The sequence below is a fragment of the Lonchura striata genome, chromosome 1A, assembly GCF_050655825.1.
Source record: "Lonchura striata isolate lonStrDom1 chromosome 1A, ASM5065582v1, whole genome shotgun sequence".
NCBI lineage: Eukaryota > Metazoa > Chordata > Aves > Passeriformes > Estrildidae > Lonchura > Lonchura striata.
This window is the reverse complement of record NC_140741.1, coordinates 7,179,936-7,204,260: the sequence shown is the minus strand read 5'-3', so window position 1 is coordinate 7,204,260 and position 24,325 is coordinate 7,179,936. Positions and strand designations below refer to the sequence as shown.

Genomic DNA, 24,325 nt, shown 5'->3' with positions numbered 1-24,325 from the left:
TCTCCCTCAGCTATGCAGGGTCCCTGCAACACACCAGGACTGTCTCTTCTGTCCCACCAAACCCAGCCACACACACAGAATACAGTGACAGCAGCTCTTTTAAAACTATTCTGTCTTAATGAACTGTTTCAGGACTGAAAGGCCACCCTCCTCCAAACCCAGCTATGTTTGTGACTCAGCAAACATTTGTCAGTTCCCTGTGTTTGTTTTTATTTCAGTTCCCCTTTCCCTTCCTCTGCCATGGAATGCTGCAAACACTCGTGGCACTGATGCCTCAGCCTCTTTAGGCTCTTTTTTAATGGCTAAGTAACAGCCTCTGATTCTCAGCTCTCACAGCTGCCCCCGTCTTACAATGGTACATAGTGAAAGATCAATGTGTTTTCAAAATTATTTTTATTGTTAAATGACTGAATTTATATAAAAATTAGAGGCAGATGAATTTTACACTGACACTATTCAAACAGCTATAACCAAAGTGTGTTTACCAGCTGGAATATGGATCAGGTCCTCCTTCACTGGTTAACAGTACAGCAAATACTTATAGCTGCATAACCCAAAAGCCTGACTTAGTCCAGAAAAAGCAGAGGAAAATAGAAAAGATCAAGCACATAAATGCCATCAGCTGCTAAGCTACTGAAAAGAAATTCCAAGTGACATAATCTTGCCTCCTCCAGATTTGCTCTCTGTTGTGTGAATGGTCAGGGGCTGCCTCTGTTGCTGTGAAAAGGTCCAACCCACATCAGGCCTGGTTTTTGTCCCCACTGCTCGATTTTTCCCAAGTGTTCTTGAACACCTGTAGCTTTTGCCACACCTTGCCCTGACACAGCCACTCAGTGAGAAAAGCTTTGAAGTTGGCTCCAGCCCTGCCTTTAATTCACAGCTCCAAGGCCCTGTAGAGCCTGGCACCAATTAGGGAGCAGGTAATTAAAAAGTCTCTCTCAGAGCCCATTTCTGGCACTGGGGAAGGGCTTTTCCCCTTAATTGAAACCAGCTCACTTCTTCAAATCAGTCATTTTAAGGCCTGGTATTGTCCTTTACACTCATTGCAACTCTTCTGACCAGCACCAGCAAATTTCCATTATTAAAGACTCACCCTCCTAGGACAGAAAAAAACTCTGCCACACTGCAAACAAAGGCTCTGAGTCAAACCCACCAGGACCTCCCCAGAGCTCTGGCTGACAAAGCTTTCAGCCGCTCCAGCCAAGACTTAATGTCTGGCGAACAAAATGTTCTGGAAAAATGTCGTGCCTTCTATAAACACATTTCTCTGGCAGGTCTGTCCCGTTGTTTTAAAACCTGGAGAGGCTGACTCAGCCTGGCTTCTGCAGGAGCTAAGGGAACACGATGGGTCGAGGGGAATGTGGAGGGAATGGAGTGTGGGGAGGAGAGAGAGGGGCAGAGCTGAGCCCCGCGTGGCCCCCGGTGCTGCACGGAGCCACTGCTCCTGCCCAGCTGCTCACACAAAGTTTATGTACACATTGCCCACGTCCTTCAGCCTGTTTTTGGTGCCCAGGCAATTTTCCAGCATGTCTTTTGTGGGCAGGGAGCTGTCAGTGCTGGTGACAAATTGCCGCAGCGCGTTCCTGCCCGACAGGCGGCATTTTTGCTCCTCCTTGGCAATGCTGTCCAGCAGGACTCCTCGGATGTCCTTGGGCTTCCCTGGCATGCCGAACATGACGAACAAGCCCAGGCAGTCCTGTCCCACCAGGCGGCAGAACTCGGCCAGCTTCTCAAACCTGCTCATGTTCTGGAAGCACTCGTCGGCCAGCGCAGCCTCCCGGCAGCAATCCTCGGCAGGGCCCTCGCCGTGGAAGAGCTCGGCCGGCTGCAGAGCCTGCACGGCCATCTGCAGCTTGATCTGCTTGTCAGACCCACACAGGGTCCAGATCCAGTCCACGCCGAACAGCGAGGACTGCTGCTTGGTCATTCTGCTGGTCACAATCCGCTCCTCCACGCCCTTTCCCACACAGAAGTCGATAAAGTTGACCAGGAAGATCTCGCTCAGCGTGTTCGTGGCCGGCCGGAATTTGCTTTGAGGATCCACAAAACCCAGATAATCCTTCAGCCTTTGAGACGCATGGAGCACACCCTGGCTGAAGACTTCACAGATGACCAAAGTTTCAGCCTTGTTCTCCTGGTTGTCCTCCTGGGAGACCTTCTGGCCCATTTTCTCTGCCGGAGGAGGTAGTTTCCACATGCAGATTGCCTCAGGAACAAACCTTTATTTTCCAGCAAAGGCTCTGCAGGTGCTGGGCTCAGCCAGACCCATTGAGCTGCACAAGGATACCTGCAGCCCTCCTGGTGAAGGTGATGGCAGAGCCGAGCTCTGTGTGCCCGCGGGGCAGCCGGGTTCCTCCTGGGTGTGTTTCTCCACAGGTGACTGAGCAGGGACCAGCCCAACAGGCCCTGTAGCTTTCACACTTACTGAATTCATCTGTGCTTGTTTTCCTTATTGTTGATTCCGGCACCATTTCTTTGGCTGATGTTATCTCATTCCAGTCTGATCTTATCTCCTTGGATCTCCTTTCTAGGGCTATTGCACAGAAACCACTTTTTTTTAGCATAGGGTGTTACCTGGAGATGAAACCACCTTTTTCTTTTAATCTCCCAGAGAAGGGAGATTCACACTTGGGACCAGAGGCTCTTTCACAGCGGGAAGGGACAGAGCACCCTGGGAGGGCTCCCTCTGGAGAGCACACCCTGAGTAATGAAGATGCCACTTCTCACCACACCAAACAACCCAAGATGGGTCAAATCTAGATCCCAAAAATAACAAAAAAGTCTTGACAGAGTTGATATCTTAGCTGTTAGTTGAGCCCTGCTGCAGGCACTACTGACAAATTAATTAATGAGTCTACAAAAAAAAAAGTATAATTTTGCCCCTTTTCCCGCCTTTGTTTTTTTGAATAGAACAGAACAATCTTCCTTGAAAAAGTAAAAGGAAAAAAAAAAAAAAAAAACAAAAACCAAAAAAAGAGGACATCAAAAAAGAGAACTGGCTTCCAGAAACACTTGGCATTTTCCACAGACTTTATTGGATTTCACATGGCGATACACAGCAGTTACGTTGCCCTCTCCAAAGAGGAACCCACTGAACACCCCGACAGTGTGCACACACACACACAAAAAAACCTCCTGACTTCATCACCCCTCTTGTATCTCTGCCCTGTAAGAGAAGCAGGGCTCAGGGGCAGCTCCAAGGGGATGACCTGGCTGCCAGGAGAGGGTTGTTTGGAGCAGAATGCTGCTTACACTGCACTTCAATAAGCAATCACTGCCCTCACTGATAACACTCCAGGGGAACTGGAGAGTGTGGTTGTTTCAGCACACACTATTGTGTCACTAGCTCCCTTTTTTCCCCTGTGAATACCCAGTCCTGTCCAATAGCCAGTGACTAGCGAGAGCCATCCAGAGGAACACTTTTGTTTGGAAGCCTGCACCACATTTCCCAATGTTTCCACAGGGTTTGATGTTCAACTTCCATGTAAATAATAACAATATTGCAGAGTATTCACAGAAAGGGAGGCCTGAATCCACATCCCAAGCGTCTGCACCCTAAACCTGCCTACACTGAATTTTGTATCTTGGTACATCAATCACCTACACTGCACATCCTTCAAAGGTCCAGGTTATCAGCTTACATCATTCCAATGCTGGCATATGCCTCTGATCTGAGGGGAGTTCCCTGAAAATCCTGGGAAGAACCTTACTTCCTTTCCTAGCTTTTGTAACAGTGTTTTAGAAACACCCCCAAATTCAGCACAAACCCCAAATCCCCTGAACAACACCAGGAATGATCTCACTTCCAGCAAGGAGAGCAACAAAATGAGTGACAAATGCTTGGCAAAGCAACACCACTGCAAGGAACTATTCCAGCTGGGCTTTTGTTTGCCTTTTACACAGCAAAGCAGCTTCATGCTATTGTGCTAAAATACATGCAACGTTCAACACCATACAAATGACCACTGGAATAAAAAGTTACTTTTGTTTGTTTGTTTGCTTTTGGCTAGGACACACTGCAATACTGGAAGTCTGACAAAAAATACCCACTGGCTAGTTAGGAATTTTAAAACCTGATGATCCTCAAGAGCAGAGGATCTGTGCTTTAAAAAGGTAAAATGATGAGCAACACATTTGATAACTGAATTTTGGAGGAAAAGTCCCACCTTAAGCTTAATAATATGAAATAATATATTTCCTATAGATTTCTCTATATAATTTTTTTTTTTTGCAACTACACCATCTTCACGTTAATCACAGCACAGAAATATCCCTTCCATATGCAGGGAGTACTCTCAACTTTTAAGAAAATTTTTTTAAGTCATGGAAGTGTTAATAACCTTGTTGAATGCACTAACTACTGCTGCTGGGGACAAAAAAGAAGACATTTTAAAATGTGCAGTTTCTGGATGAGTCACTGCTAGAAGAAACATGCTTTAGAATAGTTTTATCTCAAATGGAAGATCATTAAACTGTGCACTCAGTAAAAAGCAACGAAAGCAAACAGTTCCAAAGGTCAGCCTGCCTTTCCCAGTAACCAGCTGGTCTGCAAACTGGCATAATTTTTTTACAACCTTCTCCCCCCTTCCCTCACACACCTTCAACCTTCCATCACTCTATCTCACAAAATTTAAATTTTTGCTTTTATATGTATTTCATATACTTCTTTTTTCTTTTTCTTTTTCTTTTTTTTTTAATATAAAACAGTATAAAAATAGGAGCAACAGTCAAGAGCTACCGGGGAGCTTACACAGGGCACGGATGACTACAATCCTACGTTGGATAGGGCTGAACTGGTGTTCGTGCCAAAGAAAAGCACTTAGAAAAAAGCAGTAAGTTCTGTTTTTCAGCTGGGAGCGCAGAGGGAGCTGATGCACGCTATCTACACTTTCACCTAACACCTTCTGTACTTTTCAAACACTATAAAGGATTATCTGAGGCCAGGGATAAGCAAAAGGAGCACTAGCATACCACATCAATTTCAATGCAACACTCTGAAACATATCACCAATTTGTACATTAAATAGAGTTAAAACCATTACCATTCACCAGTGTCTGGGTGGTTTTTACGGCAACTTAAGTAGGCACCTTGTTTTTTCTCAATTTTTCTTTAAAATTCTCCACCCCTCAGTGTTACTTCTAACAAACAGAAGCAAGAGCAATGTAAAGTACATGATCTGCTGCCTGCCACATGGAACAGGGATGTCCTTGCACGCAGGAGAACGAGCCTTTGTCAGTGCCTGGTGGTGACTGTCACACGTTGGAGTCCTCATCTGTTATACTGGTGCTAGGAGAGCGAGTGGCAAAGTCTTTGAACATTTCATCTTCCTTCAGCATGTGCTGGAAAAGAAAGGAGGGAAGAGTCAAGGTTTCTCACATCTGGAGTCAGTCACCTATCCTGTGCTGGGCAGCAAACACTGCCTGCCAGCCACTGCTTTCTTCTGCTGAGGGAGGGTTTCACCCACTCTGCTGCAAAACCAGCTCACTGCTGTCTGCTGGCCCCACTGCCTTGGGGCTTGCACCCAGACAATGCAGCCTGACTCCCAGCTGGAAACCCAGTGACCATGGGCAATGGGGGCTGTGTCCCTGCCCTCCCTGTGTGTGGGGAGACAGCACAGCCACAAACCTGCCCATCAGGATGGGCAGGTACCTTCCTGAACCACTTGGTTTTCTTGTGCCCTCTGTCCCTGCAGGAGACCCAAAGGACCTCACTGACACTGTTTAACACCAGTGACTGCCAAGGGGCTCACAGCATCCCACAGGAACAGAGACCTTACTGCTCAGACCCCATTCACACACTTACTGTCAGGTTGTTGATGCCTTCAGAAAATGCTCCTATTTGCCTCACCGTCCCTTCTGAATCTTCCATCTATAAAAGCCAGAATGAATAATGAATTAATAACAACTTATTTGTATCGTTGAGTGGAATCATAAAATGCTTTGCATTGGAAAAGACCTTAAAAATCATCTCAGTCCAATCCCCTGCCAATGGCAGAGACAGCTTCCACTATCCCAGGTTGCTCCAAGCTCTGTCCAACTTGGCCTTGGAAACTTCCAGGGATGGGGCAGCCACAGCTTCTCTGGGCAACCTGTGCCAGGGCCTCAGCACCCTTACAGGGAAGAACATTTTTCTAATATCCTCAACCTCCTAACATCTAAACCCACTCTCTGTCGGTTCCCTTCTTCATGTCCTCTTTTTTGTTTTTCCTTTTACTTTTCCAAGGAAGCTTGTTCTGTTCTATTCAAAAAGCAGAGAAGGGAAAAGGGGAAAAATCACACGTTTTTTTGTTGACTCATTAATTCGTTTGTCAGTAGTGCCTGCAGCAGGGCTCAACTAACAGCTAAGAAATCAACTTATCAAGACTTTTTAGTTATTTCTGGGATCCAGATTTGAAGTGTGAAGCCGTTCCCCCTTGTCCTGCTGTGACAGAGCGACAATTAAGTGCAGCACACATTTTACTGATTACACCTGAGATGTTCAGAGCCAGGGAGAAGCATGTCAGGAGAGCAGAGTTACCCCAGAGCAGGTCCTCAAGTGCACTCACAGCTCCAACCTCCTTGGAAGCAGACCCTTTCGTCACTAATGCTGTGTGACAGCAAGAAGTCAGGGCCTTCAAGGGCCAAAGCAAAAGGAAGACTTCCCTGGGAAATGGAAGGTTTTCCCACCAAACCTGGCAGCTCAAAGACTCAGAATTGTCAGAACTGGCTTACCTGCTCCAGCCTGTCCAAGTCATCATCATCATATACTCGGATATCCAGGCCTGGCTTAAAGCCCTTCTTTGATCCACTCCCAGATGCCCGGCCCAGCTCCATAGGACACACGTACTCCTCCACATCATCCTGCTTTTTCTTTCTCAGGTTCCCAAAATTGCTGAAGGTAAGTTTCTTTGGCTTAAAAGGGAAGAGAAATTTGCCAGGGAGTTAGAGAGTCAGAAAAGAATAAACAGGCTTACTTGTGCCCTCTTGTGTTTCCATGACGAAGGGTCAAAACCCCAGTGCTCTCCTACACAGATCTTCTGAATTTCGCGACAGTGGTATCAGGAAGGACAACGTGTCCCCTCATTCTATTAACAGATCCCAAATGAAGGGAAAATTCTATATTAAACCATGAATCTGTAAACAGTAAGGGACAGTCTCCCTCCCAAACATCTCTCAGTACAGACAGAAGGACAACATGAGTGTTACCTCTTGTCTGTGCATGTCAGGGAGGCTGAAAAGTGGCCTGTTCATGGCAGACACAAGTGTCAACCCCAGACGTGCCAGGTCCTGCTTAGGAACCAACCCCTTTTCTCACACCTTACTGCTGCGCCCTCCCAGCACGGGTAAAACCAGAGATCCAAACGCTTCCCTGGAACCTCCCACCCCTCCCAGAACAAGTGGCCTACCTTGACTTTGGCAGTTGCTGTCAGGAGGACGTAGTCTGGGGACTCCATGGCTTCACGTTTCTGCTGCTGGGCCTCCTGCCCCACCAGCAGGTTGAAATGAGTGGCCAAGTGCCGCCGCAGCAGCGTCTTGTTCGGTGGGATGTTCAGCAGCTGGGCCATGGTTTCTACATTGAAACGGGGCTCCAAAACCTGGGAATCCAATCACAGAGAATCCAGCTGAAGCCAGTACTGTCTGGTGAGATCTCAAGTACATCCAGGCCTATCTTGGTCACTGCCTAAGACTGCTTTGGGATTTTTGTTTGTATTTTAGAGGAAATATGCAACAAAGAAGGAGGAAAGAGAGTTAGCTAATTAAAGGATTCCTAAAATACTACCTCCATGCTTTCCTTCTGGAGTTATAAATGGGAACAAATCAGCAGGTAAGAAGAAATGAACAGATAAATCCACCCTTAACTGAAGTACTGTGTGAAGCTGCCACAAATGTTTATCCAGTATCATCTTCCAATTCTGGAAAAGGTAGCCAGAGGAATCATGGAAAATAAACAGACACAAAATGTCTGGAGAAGGGATATTACTCCTAATCACCAGAAACAAAACTCTGCAGATGTAAGTCTCTTGTCTGGAGTACGTGATGCTAGAGCAATTAAAAACAATCCCGATTTGGCAGTGTAATCCCAAATTTTATAAAAGTAACAAGCTTCCCTCATAAAAGAAAACCATATCCAGGTTAGGAAGGCAGAAAATGGCTGTTCAACAGCATGGCAGCACTGCAGGACAGGAGGTGGAGAATGCTGTACCAAAATAGAATTGTGAGGGGAATACAGAGTATTAAACCACACTACTACCCCTCGACACATTCAGATCCTTTAAACCACAAGGTAAGGAACTTCTTATTGAGCAGAATAAGCAGAAAAGGCGTGTGCAGCAAAGAAAATGTCAGAACATTGACCTAGTGATTCCCAGGCATATTTTTTTTTCCTGAAATGGAAGAAGCCACCCCAAAAGCTCACCATCAGCCCCCCGTGCACGCCGCTGCCCCGCAGGTTGGGCGCGTACTCCGCCAGATCCACGGAGCGCAGCCACTCCATCACACGGTGGTTGGTCCACTGGGTGACCTCAGAAGGTGTCACGTTGTTCTGCAAACAGGAGGGACAGGCAGGTAAGGAGATGTCTCAGATCGGCTGCATCCCAGCCCCAATCTTTACTGAAACATACTTCTCCTGCCCTTAAGGACTTGAGAAAAGACTCTCTTTCTGGACTGCTACCTTGCAGCAAGAGCAGTGTGGGGATGGGTCTGGGCAGAAGGCAGGGGTTTGTCAGGTCATTTGGTTCTTGTGCTGAGCAGTAGGGTTATTTGCCATTTCTACCAGCAGAGCTGAAAATTCAGCTTGTTCCATGAGATGCTGTGCTGTTCTTGCAGATACACATTCTGGATATAAAGCCAAAAGTCTGGGTTGTTCTGTCACCCATTACCCTATCCAGCATTTGCTGCTTCCAAAACACAATGATGGAGTCTCCTGCCTGGTTATGGGGCCAAGCTCCTTTTACACAGAAAATTTTGACACAGCCATCAATTTTCCAGAGAGTTGCACAAGACTTATGGCAACAGTGCACTGAGTTCAAGATGATTTGCTTTCCAGACAGCACATCAGAGACTGGGCCAGAACAGCCAGCTGTTGGCTTGGAGGAGAAGCAGAAGACTTGGAAAGGGGAGCATGAGTTTGGGGTCATGGCAGGTAGAGAAAAGTACGTGATGTCAGAGCTTGAGGTTAAAAGAACATGAGAAACAGGAAACTAAAAATGAAGCAGAATGAGGAGACAGGAGGAGAGGGCAGAGCAGGAATAATCAACCACCAGGGATAAAACCCTAGAGGATTCCTCTTCACAGCTTCCTGGTAAAGCAGTACCTCATCAGACGGCCTCCTGCGCAGGCAGTTGGGCTCAAAGTTGTTTATTCTCAAAACCTGAATGGCTCTTTTGATGCTGAGGTGGTGAAGGACACTGATGACCTTCAAGGATAGCAGGTCATCCTGTCAAAGAGCAAGAGGGAGTTGATAAACACAGACATGCTCATTCATGGGAGCAGCATCCTCTGGGAGGGGACTGTTTTGGCCCCTGGCTTAAAATCGCACATCTGACACATCTGGGGGAAGATTTCAATATGTCAGACAGGCAATTCATATCAAACCATCTGTCCCAAAATAAAAACTTCCTGTGATGCACTGTACTAGCTCTTGGGGAATGTTTTTCACACAGGGTTCAGAGCTTAGTACAAGAAACATGAGGTAACAAGGAGGGAAAAAGGGTGAGATGACATCCTCAGCGACGGGATAAGAGCCAGGGCAGCACTAACACACTACACTAGACTTACCTGGCATTTAATCCTGACAGAAGTTACCTCAAATGTCCAGCTAGAAGTTTAACTGAAAAAATAAATTACCCTGAAAACTGGGACATTCTCTATGATTAGAATTAAAAAAGAAGTGGAGCAAGAAAAGTGTCTCAAAGTCCAAGTGCAATTTGGCTAACGTAAATAAATTTATGCACCCTTGTTCCAGGGTTAGCCTGGCTTAATCTTTCAGCTTTACTTATATGTTAGGAGAACTGGAATCTATTTTGTCAGATATTTAAGACAAGATTCTTTGCTTACCCAAACACCTCACTGTATTTGTGATGAATCTGAGAGTAGGTTACTATGTCATGGCTTGCTATTTCATTTATTATAAAATAATAAATGTTCCTTATTATTTATTTTGAATCAGAGTAACTTCAAAAGATCATAACAAATATTAGTGTAATACTTTGCATATTTTGTTGTCCATCTGTTGTCATAATTTGATGTTATTCAATCTGTTGTCATAATTTGTTGGTTAAACTTGCTCTAAAAATATCCCCAGTGAACTACAGTTAAAGGGCAGTGACAATGATAGTAAAGTCTCCCAACACAACATCAAACTTAATGGAGGCTGCTGGCATCACACCTCCCAGGGTTAAGAAGAAGAAACAATCTTATAATAAATAAAATTGCAAACCATGGCATAAAACCAATGCAAAACACATGCAACTGTGGCATGAAAAGGTAACTCATGGTTCATGAGAGAGCAGGGCTGTGATTGATTTCTTCTTTGTTGTACAGAAAGAATTAATATTAGCCATGTTCAATTTGCACTTGTGTCCCCAGAGAAGGAAGGTCTTATCTCATACTACCTGAGCCCTTGCACATAGGAAACCTGACTGGCAGTGAAGTGGGGAGTGGGGAAGTGATGCCTGTTCTAAGCACTTTGAAATGCAAAAGCTATTAAGTGTAGCCTGCTTTCAAACAAGCTGGCTCTCAGAACTGCAATTTTCTTCAAAGGAAATTGCTTGGGTTTTCTTCACCTAAGCATCCATTGTAAGTAAGCAAGCTGATAGAATAACTTGCTCACTGAAGAAAAAGATTCCACCTGCTTCCATTAATTAATAACAACATGAACAGCAAAAGCATGAATGGCAACCACAGCATTTGCACACTTTTGTGTACAAAAGCCCTGCCTCAGCACACTGGTTTCACACACAACTGTTAAGCTCAGGATTGCCCATTTCTCATGCATGAGTCCAAATTCTTGCTTACTGTGTTTGCTCTTCCACCTGCATCTAGTAGCTCTAGAGATGGAAAAAAACTTAGGAAATGCTTGCAGGTGAGCAATAGTACCTGATTTCTATAGGCAACAGCTATTGGCATGAACACAAGACACTCACTGGAGTTTAAAGGGGTCCTTTGAACACTGAGAAGCCAAGAACATGGAAAGGATGTCAGGAAAGGGAGAAACCATTTACTCACCACAGTCATGTAATGAAGCATGCGGCCATCCACCTTCCCCTCATCAAACTGGGTCTTATACTGGGGCAGACCAATGTCATCCAGCCACCCTAGGGCAGGACAGACATTCCTGTTAGAGTGGCAGCCACATTACCCAGCACCACTGACTGTTCCCATCCTCACCACCCCAAATTAGCCACGGTTAGGGACCCCTTTGCACAGCCACTGCTTCAGCATGCAGTAAAATCTTACTGGTAACCCAGTGGTAATCCAGTTTTCCATGGTTGTTCTCCTCTTCAGATCCCAGTGCCTGCAGAGCAAGCTGGAGCTTCTTCCGATGCAAAGGGTGCTTTATCCCAAGCTCCTGTGAAAGGAAGAAAAGCAGTAAATCTACAAGCAATACTATTTTATTCTTCCCTCTGCTGAGAGTCACACTTTCACAGCATTGCTGGTGACCTGGCAGGTGCATTTTGTTTTTGCTGAATTTCAGTATCATTTTAGTACACGTTCAGCACTAGGGAAAGGCGCACTTACTGGGGGGGGGGGGGGGGGTTAGTTATACAGTGTAGCAGATTCATTTCAAGGAGTGATAGATTCCAAATTGCATTAAGATGTTGGCCACAATATTCTCATACCAGGTTAAAAAGTCACACAATATAATAAAAATGTTAGCATTCAAAAAAATACTTGCTGGGATGAATTCATCCTCTCCCACTTAGGCAGGTAAAGTTTAAATAATTGTTTAGTTAAGAGCACAGGAATGTCCCAGGAATTACTGAAATTCATTAATGCTTCCAAATGTGTAACATTATTCCCCAGTTTAGTTTCAAGTGCAGCCATTCCAGGATCTTTTAATCCCATTTTCACTTCCAGGAATGCCTGCTGGTTAATATTACCTCTGATAACACTATTAGGAGCCATTATGTTCATAATACACTCCTCCTATTCCAGCTGTAGTGTAACTACCCAATTGAGAAAACAGGCTTAGTATTTGGTGAGGAGAGTCATTTTTTAAAAGCTGAAAATTCCAACTTAAGCAAATACTATGGACTAAAAGTGTAAATTGAATCCATTTCTTCTGTGTTTCTCATTTTTAAAAATAGACAAGCGATTCTGCAATAATTAAAGGCAGAGACAATAATTCCTCTGTATATATGGACAAAAAATAAAATCAAAATAAAACAGCACCTTTTACACCCTTCTCACATAGGCATAAAATAACTGTAGCACATATGAGAGCTAATAAAGCAGGGCTACAAACCCATATGATAATGAGGCAGTCACACATGCATATTTTTAGAGGGTGCTACAGTCAACTGATGTGTCCATGCTTAATGAGGTTAAATCACATATTTGTAATTATTAGCTTCATTACAGAGCATTAAATTTCTACAAAACTTCAGCTAAAAAGAAATGGATTTGGCATCACTGCAAGTGACAGTATTTTGAAAACTCATCTAGTTTACATGTTTTACCAGGTGCGCTTTACAGACCTGATTTACATGCAAAGAAATCGTGATTTTTTTTTTTGGTACCTTTATTTGAAAGGAGAATTTCTGAAATTCCTCACCTTTTCCAGATCCTGCTGAGAAGCCTGCAGAAGTGTTTGCCCAGACAATATCCAGTGCCTGCCATTATTGATGTAAGAGCCAAGCCCTTGGTCCTGGAGCCAGTTGCAAACCTGCTCCTTGGTCCACTTTGCGAATGGCATGTCCAGCTCACTGCGGGAGATGTTACCCAAAAAGACTGATAAATCCTGAGCTTCCAATCTCCTGTTCTCACAAATAATGAGAAAGCCAAAAGCTAAGCCTAGCTTACATCTTGTGGGAGCTGGGACAATCTGAGGGGGAACCATCATCATGATGAAGTGCTGGGCACTGCTGATCTGTTGCCACTGCCACAATAAACACAGCTTCCTATAATCCTACTGATAAGAGCCACCCCTGCTGCCTGGCATGGCTACAGCTCTGGAGTGAGACTGGAATGTTTCACTTTCTCCTTTAATACCTGGAAGTGCAGCAGTGTGGGAATCCAGGGCTTCCCTCTGACAGCGCTGGAAGGCCTGGGACCCTGGCAGGGGTCAGGAACCCCCCTGTGCAGAGCCCCCAGAGACACTGTCTGTGATTTCTGGCCATGGAAAAGAGTTTTCAATCTTACAGGATGAATTACAAGTTCTGAGTGTTTCATATGAGTAATAATTTAAGTGTGGCAGGGGTGCAAAAGTAAAATTTTAGGTTTCTAGATTAGGGGTTCAAAGGGGACAAGATGGAGAAAATTGGATGTGTTTTGTCCTTTTTCTCCTTCTTCATGCCCTCCATGTTTCACTGTGGTGTTGGCATTTTTCTATTGGTTTAGGTTGGGGACACACTGTCCAACGTAGGTGACAGATATTGGCACGTTATTGTAAATCCAGCCCAGGGAGTTTCTGGTATTTAATGTTTGTAACATCCCACTGAGGGCAGAGCCCCACACGCTGCCCTGCAGGACAGAGCTGGGCAGGGCAGCAGAACATGTTAGAGATAAACAGAATAAACAACCTTGAAAACCAGCACAGAAGAATGATGACTTCTTCTTTGGCAGAGGGGCTGAAAGACAGAGACTTTCTACAAACTTGGAATCATCAATACCACAGATTCCAACACAGCAGGAAAGGCAGATGAGGAGTATCTGTCACTGCCACATGAAGCTTCACGCGCTGCCTCAGGGCTCCATCCTGAGAAGGTGACAGCTCAGCAGCAGGACCCCACCACCCAGCCCACCTCAACCCTGCAGGGACCCTCTCTCAGAGAAGGAATTGGCCTGGATCTGCCTGGTTTTGCCCAGACAGGAGAGAGGATGTTTCATTTTGGCACTGCCCTCCTCCTTTGGGCCCCACACTCAGCCGGAGCCGCTGGGATCCAAGCAGTGACACATTGGCCCCACTGGTGTCTTACCTGTGGGACTGCCCCAGGTCCCGAGACCAGCCCAGCCGGGGCCCTGCAGTGGCTCTCGTCCCTCCCCTTTTGAACTCTGTCTCAGACATGTCATCTGGGTTGAAGGTGGTGGACTGACTTCTTTTCAGCCTAAAGAAAGCAAGCACATTCACATTTGGCTAAGGAAAAGGCATGTTGCTGCCACTGCAATGAACACAGGCAAGATCTCCCCCAGGGCTGGTAGCCCCTCTTCTACCTGCCCCCAGCCCACTGTTATCTCTCCCAAATACCTGGGAACAGACAAACACATGGGCTCCTGCTCCCGGGATGTTAAACCACAGAGCCACAGGCTGGCAGGGGAGAAAGGAAGCTGTGTCCCCAGCAAAGCCCTGCCCAAGCCCCAGCTCTGAAGAATGGTCATCTCTCATCTTTTACTTACCTTCCAAACAGCTTCTTGATGCCCCTGGCCTTTTTCCTGGAATCTGGAGAAGGTGGTGTCATCTGCAGACTATCTGCTTCTTTTGGGCGAGGGGGCAAGCCAGCCAGATCCAAGTGGTCTGCAGATCCCTTCTCCGTTTCAGCTGTTAGGAAACAGAAGTTTTGTCAAGACCCTCTTGTGCAGGACTGTACAGATGTGCTCCTGACCTTGGGAATGACTCCTGCTAAATTACTGACAGCCACCATGTCAAGAAACTGGGGCAAAGAGGGATGGGAAATGTTCCACATGTTCCTCCTTCATGGGCCTGGCTGGAAATGCTCCAAGGCATTAGGAATGCTCTGCTTCAGTTAAGTGCCTTGCACCTAAGGTGGGAAAATCCACCCCATGAATCAAGCAGTGAATTAAACCCCAAAGTTACTCTTCCTCAGGACATGCTCCTACAGTGCTTTCACAGACAGAGCCAAGGCATGTGGGTGCCCAGAAACAATTCAGTGCAGTGGCAGGGAACTAAACTAGGAGTCCCCAAAGCACAGAAAATCAAGTAACCTCCCTGCAGATATCCTTCCCAATAACCTGTAGTATTCCATTCCCTGGCCAGGAAATTCCAGCAACAAAACTCCTGCCCCAGAAGGAGGGTCCTCTTCCCCTCACTTCTTCAAACTGTGGAGTATTTTGTTCCTCTTCAGAGGAACACCATGGAGTTTAGGCTCTGTTTGAACCATATTTTCTGAGTGAACAAACATCTCTGATGAGAGACCCTCAACATTACCACCCACTCTAAAAGCATTAAATCCTTGATCTGTAGCTGATTTCCATAACAACAAACCTGAGAGCTCTTGTCCCCAAAGGGGAAGTTGCCACAAAAGCTAAACTATAAAAGGAAAAAACAATTTAAAGATCATTTAAAAAGAAAACTAGTAGAATTGCAGTATCTACTAGACTACATAAGCAGAGATGTGCCAGCAAGTGCCAGATAGCTGAATAAGACTACCACATGGAGTTTGTGTCAGTTGCTTGCTGGGGAATAGTGAGAGCATGAGCTTGTTCAGCTGAAGCAGCTGTGGCAAGGCAGTCAGGCCTGGAATGACTTGCAGCAGCTTTTAATACAGCTCTGTAATTACATGACCATCACTTGTGTTTGAAATGGACTTTCAGACTCCCAGGAGAAAAGTAAACAATGCATCAAGGCAGAGCTTATATTGCTGGGACACGTAGTCTCAAGCCACAGAGTTAATGCCGAGATGGTCACAAAAGTGCCACGACCAGCAACAAACTCTATGTTTTGTCAGTGTAACCTTCTGCTGGGAAAACTTGGATGGTTCAGCCAGAACAGCCATGAATGTGTCCCATTTTCCACCTTGTCAAACCGTGCAGTGAAGCAACAAGGTCCCACAAAAGATCATTTCCAGGCACTTTGGTTTGTCCACCATCAAACACTGGGATCCTGCCAGTGACAGAGACAGCACTAACATGAAACCAGGCTGTGGCATTCGTGGGAATTGCTTTATTTGTAGAAGGTAAAGTGAAAAAAAAACAAAAACACGGAAATGGCATTCTAGAGAGAGAACACCAGGACAAGGCTGGGTGCATTAGTAGCAGAGATTTGCGGGAATTGCGCCATTTGCTCCTCATACCTGACTCCTTTTCATGCACTGACACAACCCTGTAGAACAGATAACATTTAGGGGGCCATGCAAGAACAAGAGAGGGTCCAGAGCACTTGGTCTCTTTGCCACCCTGTGTGGCTGTACCAGCACCCCACTGACACAGCTCTGCTTCCTAAGGCAGGTCTCACCTGCCCTTGGCAGAACCACCCAGGGAATGCTCACATCACAAGACTGGCTTTTATTTACTGTGTGAATAGCTCCTTCCCCATCTGCCCCAATTATTTTTCATTTGTTTTATTGTGTCATAAATACAACTACAGCTAGAAGAGGAATTACACATGCTTTCCCTCAGAACTCCCTTAAATGAATGTCTGGGAAATACAGCTCATTCCCTACTTCACCACCCTTCAAACTCTTTCAGTGGATCCAGGACAGGTGGCAGCACAAAGGTAGCTACCAAGCATCACCAGTTCTCACCTGGTAACTTTGTGCTCAAAGTTACAGCAAAAGCCTCTGCAAATTGACCCGCAATCTCTCATTAGTAGCAGCTACTCAGTAACAGCACAGCTGACTTTTAGCAGAGGGCAGATGTTACATGAAAACTCCTTTTGGCAATGGGCAGAAGCTCCGATGCAGAGCTCTGGGGCCTGGCTGTGCTTTGGGAAGAGTGTGGCCACAGGCAGCTGTTAGCAGCAGTCAGGGCACAGGGCTGGCACGGGCAGACATGCAGGATTACTGTACCTAAAGTAGGTGCACTGGCACTTCGACTGCGATCTTCAGATATCCACACAAGGCACAAACCCACACGCAGCACAACGGGAGAGAACACGCAGAGGCACAAGGTCAAACACAATTCAAAACTCACGGTGACACAGTACGGGACAAAAGGAGGGAGGGACGGGAGACACAAGCGCCACACGAATGCTGAATTCACAAGGGATTAGGAGCACCAAGGCACTGGGAAACTCCCTTGCACAACAAAAGAGTGGGGCAGAGCTCTGTGGTGGGGAGGGAAAAACAGCACTGCAGTCACTTCAGTGGAAGGAGTCACCTGCTCCAGGACCCACTGCTCCTGTGAAGTGGCAAATACCTGGACAGCAGCTTTACGGATGGAAGCACTGAAATCTGGATAACATAAATAATTTAATCAAAGTCACAGCACCCTGATTTAGATGGCCCATCTTCCACTCCTTTAGGACAGACACAAGTATTGCGTTTTGTTAGACAAATCAATTTCAGGACAACACAGGGGATAACACAAAAGCAAAGATAAAATAAACCGAAGTGAAGAGTCTAACCCTCAGAATAGACTGTACATCTATTCCGAGTAAGCTAGCAACTTCCCAGGCTGTATGTCACAGGCAAAAATGGGCAGCATATCATCAATGTGTAGCTATGCTACATGTTTTGAACAAAAATCTAACATTCTCTTGGAGTAAGTAACAAAGCAGAAGCTATTCCTCTTCAGGCTTCTGAAATAGAGAGCTAAATTCCTGAATCTCGTGCAAGAGAGAAACAAAAACCTCAGATGTCTGGCAGTAGAACTGACGCAGAGATTCACTGGATGCTTGAACTGGATCAGTGGAAAGACTGCCAGAGATGAGCAGTAAATGTAAGTAAAATTCCAGTTAACGACAACAGCGACTTCTGCATTAAGCAGAACATTTTGCTTATTTCTTCATCATATGCAAATGTCACCAAATGACAATACCAAAAATAACCCCCCCCACAACACTACAGGTAAAAAATCAGCACGAGCTTGGATGACTTGCCAATCCCGTTCCTGTTCTTTTGCAAGGTTGCTTAAGTACAAAAAAAAGAGAAAGACTAAGTGCTGCTGTCCTATTTCTGTATATCTGAAAATCTTATGAAAGATAAACCAAGGATGACCGAGGGGAAGAACAGCCCACAAATGCCATGTGTGAACTACTCCCAGACAGCATTTCATACAGCAGCAAGACCCTACAAGGTCCCAGGGGAGATACCACAGCAGAGTCTGAATCACATCAAATATTTCCTTACATCAATGATTTTCTTTTCTTGCTGTTTGGTATTTTCCAAACATTCTACTGTCTGAAGTGCCACCAAGTCACAGTGAGACTAAGGCTGGCTTTCCTGCTTCTTAAGGCAGTTACAGCTGTTGTTAAGATGCTTCAAAATGCACAGAATCTGAATGCAGAGGCATGGTACCTACCCAGATTGGGGGCACTTGCAGTCCTCTTGTTATTTTTTATCTTGAAAAAGCCTCGGCCAAAGGAAGATCTGGCTTTGCGGGTGCCAAAACTGTCCTCGTCACCTGTGCCACCATGAGAAGGAGACTTGGGAGGGAGGGTTGCAAAACTGTTGCCTTCCACAGGAGGTTTAACCTGCTTGAATTAGGGAAATAAAGAGTCAATATAAGGGAATTGCAGAAGGCCTTTTGAGAGCCTGCAAAATGACTGCTGGCAGATCATCTGGGAAGTCTTTCTCCTTGGTCGCGACAAGAATACAGAATTTAAAAACCATAATGAAAAATATAAACAAGATCTTCATTTGAATATGTTGTCCTGGTTTGGGTTGGGATGGAGTTAACTTTTTCTTGGTTCAAGGCTGTGTATGGGTTCCGTGCTGTGTTTTCAATTTAGTGGGGAATAATGTGGATAACACTAGGATGTTTGGGTTTTTGCTGAGCAGTGTTTGCCCTGAGTCAAGGACTTTCCATTTTCCCATGCTCTGCCAGCAAGAAAGTGCACAAGAAGCTGGGATGCAGCATGTCCAGGACAGCTGACCTGAGCTACCAAAGGAATATTCCACATCATGGAATTCCATGCCCAGTATATAAACTGGGGGGGTTACTGGGAAGGGGAGCCAATCCTATTTTGGAGATGGGCTGGACACTGGTCAGTGGGGGATGAACAATAGTATTGTGGTGTATCACTTGTCCTTTTTGGGTTTTCCTTCTCTCTTCTCCCTTTTCTTATTAGATGTTTTATTATTCTTATTTTATTTTGTTTCAATTATTAAACTGTTTGTATCTCAACCCCCAAGTTCTATATTTTTGTTGGTTGATTCTGCGGGGTACCAGCTGTGGGATCCTTTGCTGTCAGCTGGGATTAAACCCTGACATATGTTCAGGATCCAGGATTACTATCACTACCTGCTAAGAGTAAATTGTGTTCTTTAAGATGTTCCTCAAGTTCTGTAAGGCTGACTTAAAAGTATGGAAAAGGCAAAAACAGAATCCTGCAAGGCTTTGAACTTCTCCAGCTTTCCAGGGTCTCTGTCTCCTCCACTGGCAGCTGTAGGGGCAGTCAGTGGGAAGAAGAGAGACAACACCCCACAGTACACTGGTTTTCTGCCAAGTGTCAGAGAGCTCTTTCTGTCTGTCACTGCTCTGCAATTTCTTAATTAATGGATTAATTGACTGTGTCCACTGCCAAAGCAAAGAGGAAATTACAGATCAAGCAAGGAGTATAAATGCCAAGAGAGATATCAGACACTCCAGTTAGCCAATTTAAAGCAGTACTTTAGCCTTGCCAGCTGTTTCACTGTCTCTTTGAAAGAAGAAAGCAAAACCTTTCACACCCCAAATACAATCCTTTGGCTTTTGCTGAATAATACAGCATTCATCCTATGAGTGGTATCTGAAGTCTGTCACCTCTGCTCGGGTATTCCTAGAGATAAGAACTGCAGGATGTGGCCTTAAGGCACCACAGGGTGATTGCTCTGCAATGACAGGCTTTTCAGAAACACACTTGCTGCTCACAGAAAACAACTGAAAAACCCAAAGGGACACTAATCAAAGATAATTACAGAGTCAGTAAAATGCTTAATGGTTATCTTTGCTAATTATCTAGTGGAAGAAAAACATTAGCTTATGCTCAATCAGACTGGAAGACACTCCATGTGTGAGGAAGCAAGGAGGTGCTGAGCACTGAGCAGTGCCACTGATGGTGACAGCCACCAGAGACTCCTCCCTGTCCTGTCTGCAGGACTTCATTCCCCCTCTGGAATTGTGTGTGGCAATCCCACACCTCCCAGCCTGCCAACACCTCCTCACTGCCCATGTTTCTCCGAGGACATCACCACACACACACACACACACACACACACACACACACACACACACACATTACCTCTGCTGGCTTCTGTGCACAATCTCTGTCCTGTTTGGGAAAGATTAAGACATTGAAAAAGTAATGGTTTATGGCCAGTATACAGTTCATTAGGATTACCCCCAGTTAAGTTCTGACAGAAATACCCGTCCCTGAGCATTCTTTTCCCCAAAATAAATGTCTTCAGAGCCTGTATTTCACACAGATTAAACCTTGCTTGCTTTGAGGTCAGTGAGCTGACATGGAAATAGAGTTCCTTTGGTTCACTTTGTGAAGGATTAGCTGTGCACATGATTAGTGACACACAGAATATTAAGGCACTCATGGGCAGAGCTGCCTGAGGGCACCCAGAGCAGGAACCAGACAGGGTAGAAGCCAAGTAGATAAAACATCCACAGCCTTTACTTCTGTCTGTCCAAACAAAGAAAAAATCAAAGATCCCCAGCCCATGAACTTCAGCCCTTATCAGATTCTGGTGACGTTTTCAGTGCTGTCAGCCTCTCCTCTACACTGCAAGGCACAGGAGGTATCAGGGAATTCAGGAGCTTCCTGGAGTTCAGGCTGCCACAAAAGAGCACCTGAATTGCACTGATTTGATGGTATTGCTAGAGATTAGCTGCTTTTTGGTCACTTCCACAAAAACCTAAACAGAAGCTATCCCCAGACATCCACCATCTCAGTATTTTGTTTCTGACTACCTAAAACATACTCAGCCCAGATTTATTTTACAGTGCATTAATTACATGGCCTCCCAAAATTATTCACCTTAAACACAAGTAAGAAGTGGTGGTGGGAGTTATTTTTTCTTGTCTTAAATCAGAAAAGCATATCCAGTAAAAAAAATCTCACCTCATTATCTGAGCAAAAACACAAGAAGAGAGTCTCATGTAAAAGTCTCATACAAAGAGGAAAAAAAAAGCACCTGTGTTTTCAAGGACAGATTTTCTTCTTTACTGGAATGTGTGTGACCACTGTCAACACATGCCACAAGGAGCCCTGCTCTGACTCAGAATTTCTCAGAAGGCAGCACAACCCTCACAAGGGTCACAGCAGAGCTGTCACACCTATGTGCAAGGAGATGGGAGGAAGTAAGAGACCAAACCTACCACTTCAGATGCCTCTTTCCTCAAACTGCTCAGACTGCTGGACTTCTGCAATGTGGAAATTCTGAAACAGTAACATAAAAACAAAGCTCAAACTTGGTTTGAGCTCGCTAAGTTAAAGACACTCAAAGGAATCAGCTTTAAAGACAGCATTATAATACATGATGAGATATACTAAACCCAATGATATTTTGAATTAAGATGCAGTAATCAGTGCAGTAAATGCAGTAATCAGAACCCATGCAATTTAATGAGATACTGTAAGACTTTCCACACCGGAATAATTGCTGCTTTAGGGAATATGGATATGTGGCAGAAATGAAAATTATTTTCTCATTGTAGTCAGCTGATCACCTTCCCCTCCCTGTCAAAAGAAAAAAGCAAACCATGCGTGCATGCACTGTGGAAAACTATAAATTTCAAAGAATATTGACGGTCTACCACCAAATTAGAGATGCTTCACAATGTAACAGGAGGTACCATGTGCCCAGATAAAGCACTGGAAAATAATGATCATGAAAGCATGGGGCATGACCAGACACCTACCATCACCAAATATCATTTTGGCTGGAATTAACTGACCTATTTATACAGGTATGTAAAATAAAAGGGGTGCTTAGTGGGGGTTCAACGTGGCCATCACATTTAACTATGTCCCCTGAACAGATTTGATGGCACTTACACTGGACTGTCACACAAATGAGTTTCAGGGGAGGAGCCTGTTGATCTTCCTTCACTGCAAAAGCAAAAAAAGATATGAATAAAGGCTGAGACAGAAATCCTACGATCTCAGCCTGCTTTAATTCTGTTTTCACTTCAGCTCTTATGGTACTAACACATGGCAAATTTTCCACAAAGGTGAGCTCAGGAGCCCCAGGAAAGACAACTCTCACTGTAAAATGATGACAGTACTGAACTATTTAACTTCAATAAATGCAGAGGTTCCAGCAGGGTCTGCAGCAGCACAAGGAGTGGAGGTCACCTGGTCACCACCCACAGCACAGAGCACTTTGCTGCAGTGTAGTTCTTGCTTTGGATTTTTCCATGAAGAGACACAGGTGAAATCCCTGCTGCTGACAGCTTGAGCTGCATGAGGAACATGCACAGCACAAACTGAGCAGAGCTGGGCTTCTGGACAGGATCCTTTCCGGAACTGGAAAAATCACACATCAAATTGAGCTTGCACTGATGCTTCACATTGAGACTGATGATTGTTTCAAATCAACAGCATTTCCCTGTCTCTGGCTTCTTAGTGTTTGATACTTAAGATAAAGCTGGGGATTTGGATCCAGAAGAAAAATCTCAAGCACAGTCTTTGTTGAGCTGTGAGTCTGGGGTGCTTTTCTGTACTCCCTGCAGGGCCAGTGCAGGTCTGCAGGGATTGGCATTCCTCCCAGGACAAGGAGGGTGCAGGATTAGAAATTCTGGTGAAAGGTGACAGCCACTCCTCACCCAGCAGCTGTCTCTGGTTCCTGAGTGCCACAGCCCAGCCACAGCCCCAGACTGCAGCCACACATCCCTTGGGTTTCCTCCCCTCCTCAGGTTAGAGCTGGAAATCCTTTTGTCCTGGCAGTGCCTTACAACCAAATTTAGCAGCTGTGCAAAATGTCTGAGCACAAATCACTGGGGCTGGCAGAGCCAGACAGACTTACATGATGCAAACCTAGACAAAAATAATGATTCTGTGGCCTTCTTATATTAGATCAGCTTCCCTCTCCTTCTGTTCATTCCTTCTGAAGCAGCTGGTACAGACCATGAGTGCTGCTACAACATCAACCAAACCAGCCCTTGCTTACTCAGGATTTAATGAATGCACTTCAAGAACATTAGCTTGGTTTGCTGCAGCTACCCAAGGGACTCCTAGCCTTGTTTACCTGGCTAATGAATTGATAATTCAGTGACTGACAGATTATTGCTCTCCTTAAATGTCACAGAATATTGGATTTACAAATGAAAAATACACGGAAACCACAATACCTCATTTCACTTGCAGGATCTGGCCTAGGGTGTGTTTTCAGTCTCTCTGCAACAGTTTCTGAGCTCTTGGATGCTGATGAAAAGGAAGGGATTGAGATCTGTAAAATGCTGGTGTGGATCTGTAAGGAATTCTGAAAAGAAGGAAGAATATGTGTTACAATCTCCTGAGCTGAAATTAAGCAATCATAAATGAAAAAAGAGTAACAGATAAACCATGAAGAAAAGGATCTGAAATAAGGTTTCAAAAGTGATTTTTTTCCATATTCTAACAGAATTATTTGCTCCTTGAAAGATGGCACTGCAGATAAAACATGAATCATTGCATAGCTAAGCTACAGCATAGACAAAAATCTCAGAAGTCTCACAAGACTGCCCGCTAAATGTGTCTCTAACACAGACACCATGAATGGTAGTCCATTTTTCAGCTTTAATCCTGTCCTCAGATACTTAGAAAATACAAAAAAGCTGCTAAACATTTAATTTAATTCCATTTTCTTCATATTGTGTTTGTGCTGTTTAGCTAAGTCAAGTCTCTGCTCTGACTCAGAGCTTAGAGAAGACACTTATAGTTTTTGTACTGGAAAGTCTGATTGTAAAAATTGGAGATTGAACCACAGCCTACAGAACATTTAACTGAATGGATGCAATTATGATTGCATCCTCTTAAATACGACAAGATATATTTAGTAAGCCCCAACATATTTACTTCAGGTTCGTGCCAAAGGAAATGTAGCTCCTAAAACAGCAATGTTTGATAAGAAAAATAATTCTTATGACTAATAGAATAAGTCATTTAGATCTGATGTCATGATAAATACAGCTATTTCTGTCTCCTGATCCCATTTGAGGATGAAGAAAAATAAGTTTAACTGAAATTCCTCGGCAGCTTTCACAAGAAAACCACTTTCCCCAAAAGGATATGAGACATTACAAAAAACTGTGAAACACGGAAAAAAAGTCTTTTCAGAAACTTGAGTTTTGTCATCTGCAATATGAATCCAGCATAAGC

General features: G+C 44.7%; 2 protein-coding genes across 32 annotated transcripts in view; both read right to left on the bottom strand.

Annotated features, from left to right (window-relative positions):
- Nucleotides 1-374: 374 nt before the first annotated feature.
- On the bottom strand, nt 375-2,880 carry REP15 (RAB15 effector protein). Its single transcript, XM_021539152.3, has one exon. It carries the CDS (start codon nt 2,195-2,197, stop codon nt 1,457-1,459), a length of 741 nt encoding a protein of 246 aa, XP_021394827.2. The 5' UTR covers nt 2,198-2,880; the 3' UTR covers nt 375-1,456.
- A 132-nt stretch (nt 2,881-3,012) lies between these two features.
- The window catches only part of PPFIBP1 (PPFIB scaffold protein 1), a 103,819-nt gene continuing 82,506 nt past the window's right edge, over nt 3,013-24,325 (bottom strand). For 15 of the 31 annotated variants that reach the window (XM_021539157.3, XM_085568829.1, XM_085568832.1 and 12 more), the window contains 17 exons: nt 23,317-23,447; nt 22,022-22,075; nt 21,343-21,403; nt 20,258-20,287; nt 18,337-18,511; nt 16,884-16,916; nt 14,536-14,677; nt 14,118-14,246; nt 12,755-12,905; nt 11,437-11,548; nt 11,206-11,294; nt 9,293-9,415; nt 8,396-8,521; nt 7,386-7,574; nt 6,712-6,891; nt 5,804-5,869; nt 3,013-5,340 (listed from right to left, as the gene is read on the bottom strand). In XM_021539157.3, coding sequence (XP_021394832.3) covers nt 5,254-5,340; nt 5,804-5,869; nt 6,712-6,891; nt 7,386-7,574; nt 8,396-8,521; nt 9,293-9,415; nt 11,206-11,294; nt 11,437-11,548; nt 12,755-12,905; nt 14,118-14,246; nt 14,536-14,677; nt 16,884-16,916; nt 18,337-18,511; nt 20,258-20,287; nt 21,343-21,403; nt 22,022-22,075; nt 23,317-23,447 — 1,878 coding nt within the window. In that variant the 3' untranslated portion in view covers nt 3,013-5,253. The remainder of the gene's footprint in view (nt 5,341-5,803; nt 5,870-6,711; nt 6,892-7,385; nt 7,575-8,395; nt 8,522-9,292; nt 9,416-11,205; nt 11,295-11,436; nt 11,549-12,754; nt 12,906-14,117; nt 14,247-14,535; nt 14,678-16,883; nt 16,917-18,336; nt 18,512-20,257; nt 20,288-21,342; nt 21,404-22,021; nt 22,076-23,316; nt 23,448-24,325) is intronic. The other 16 variants (XM_085568830.1, XM_085568853.1, XM_085568839.1 and 13 more) reach the window with 3 other exon arrangements.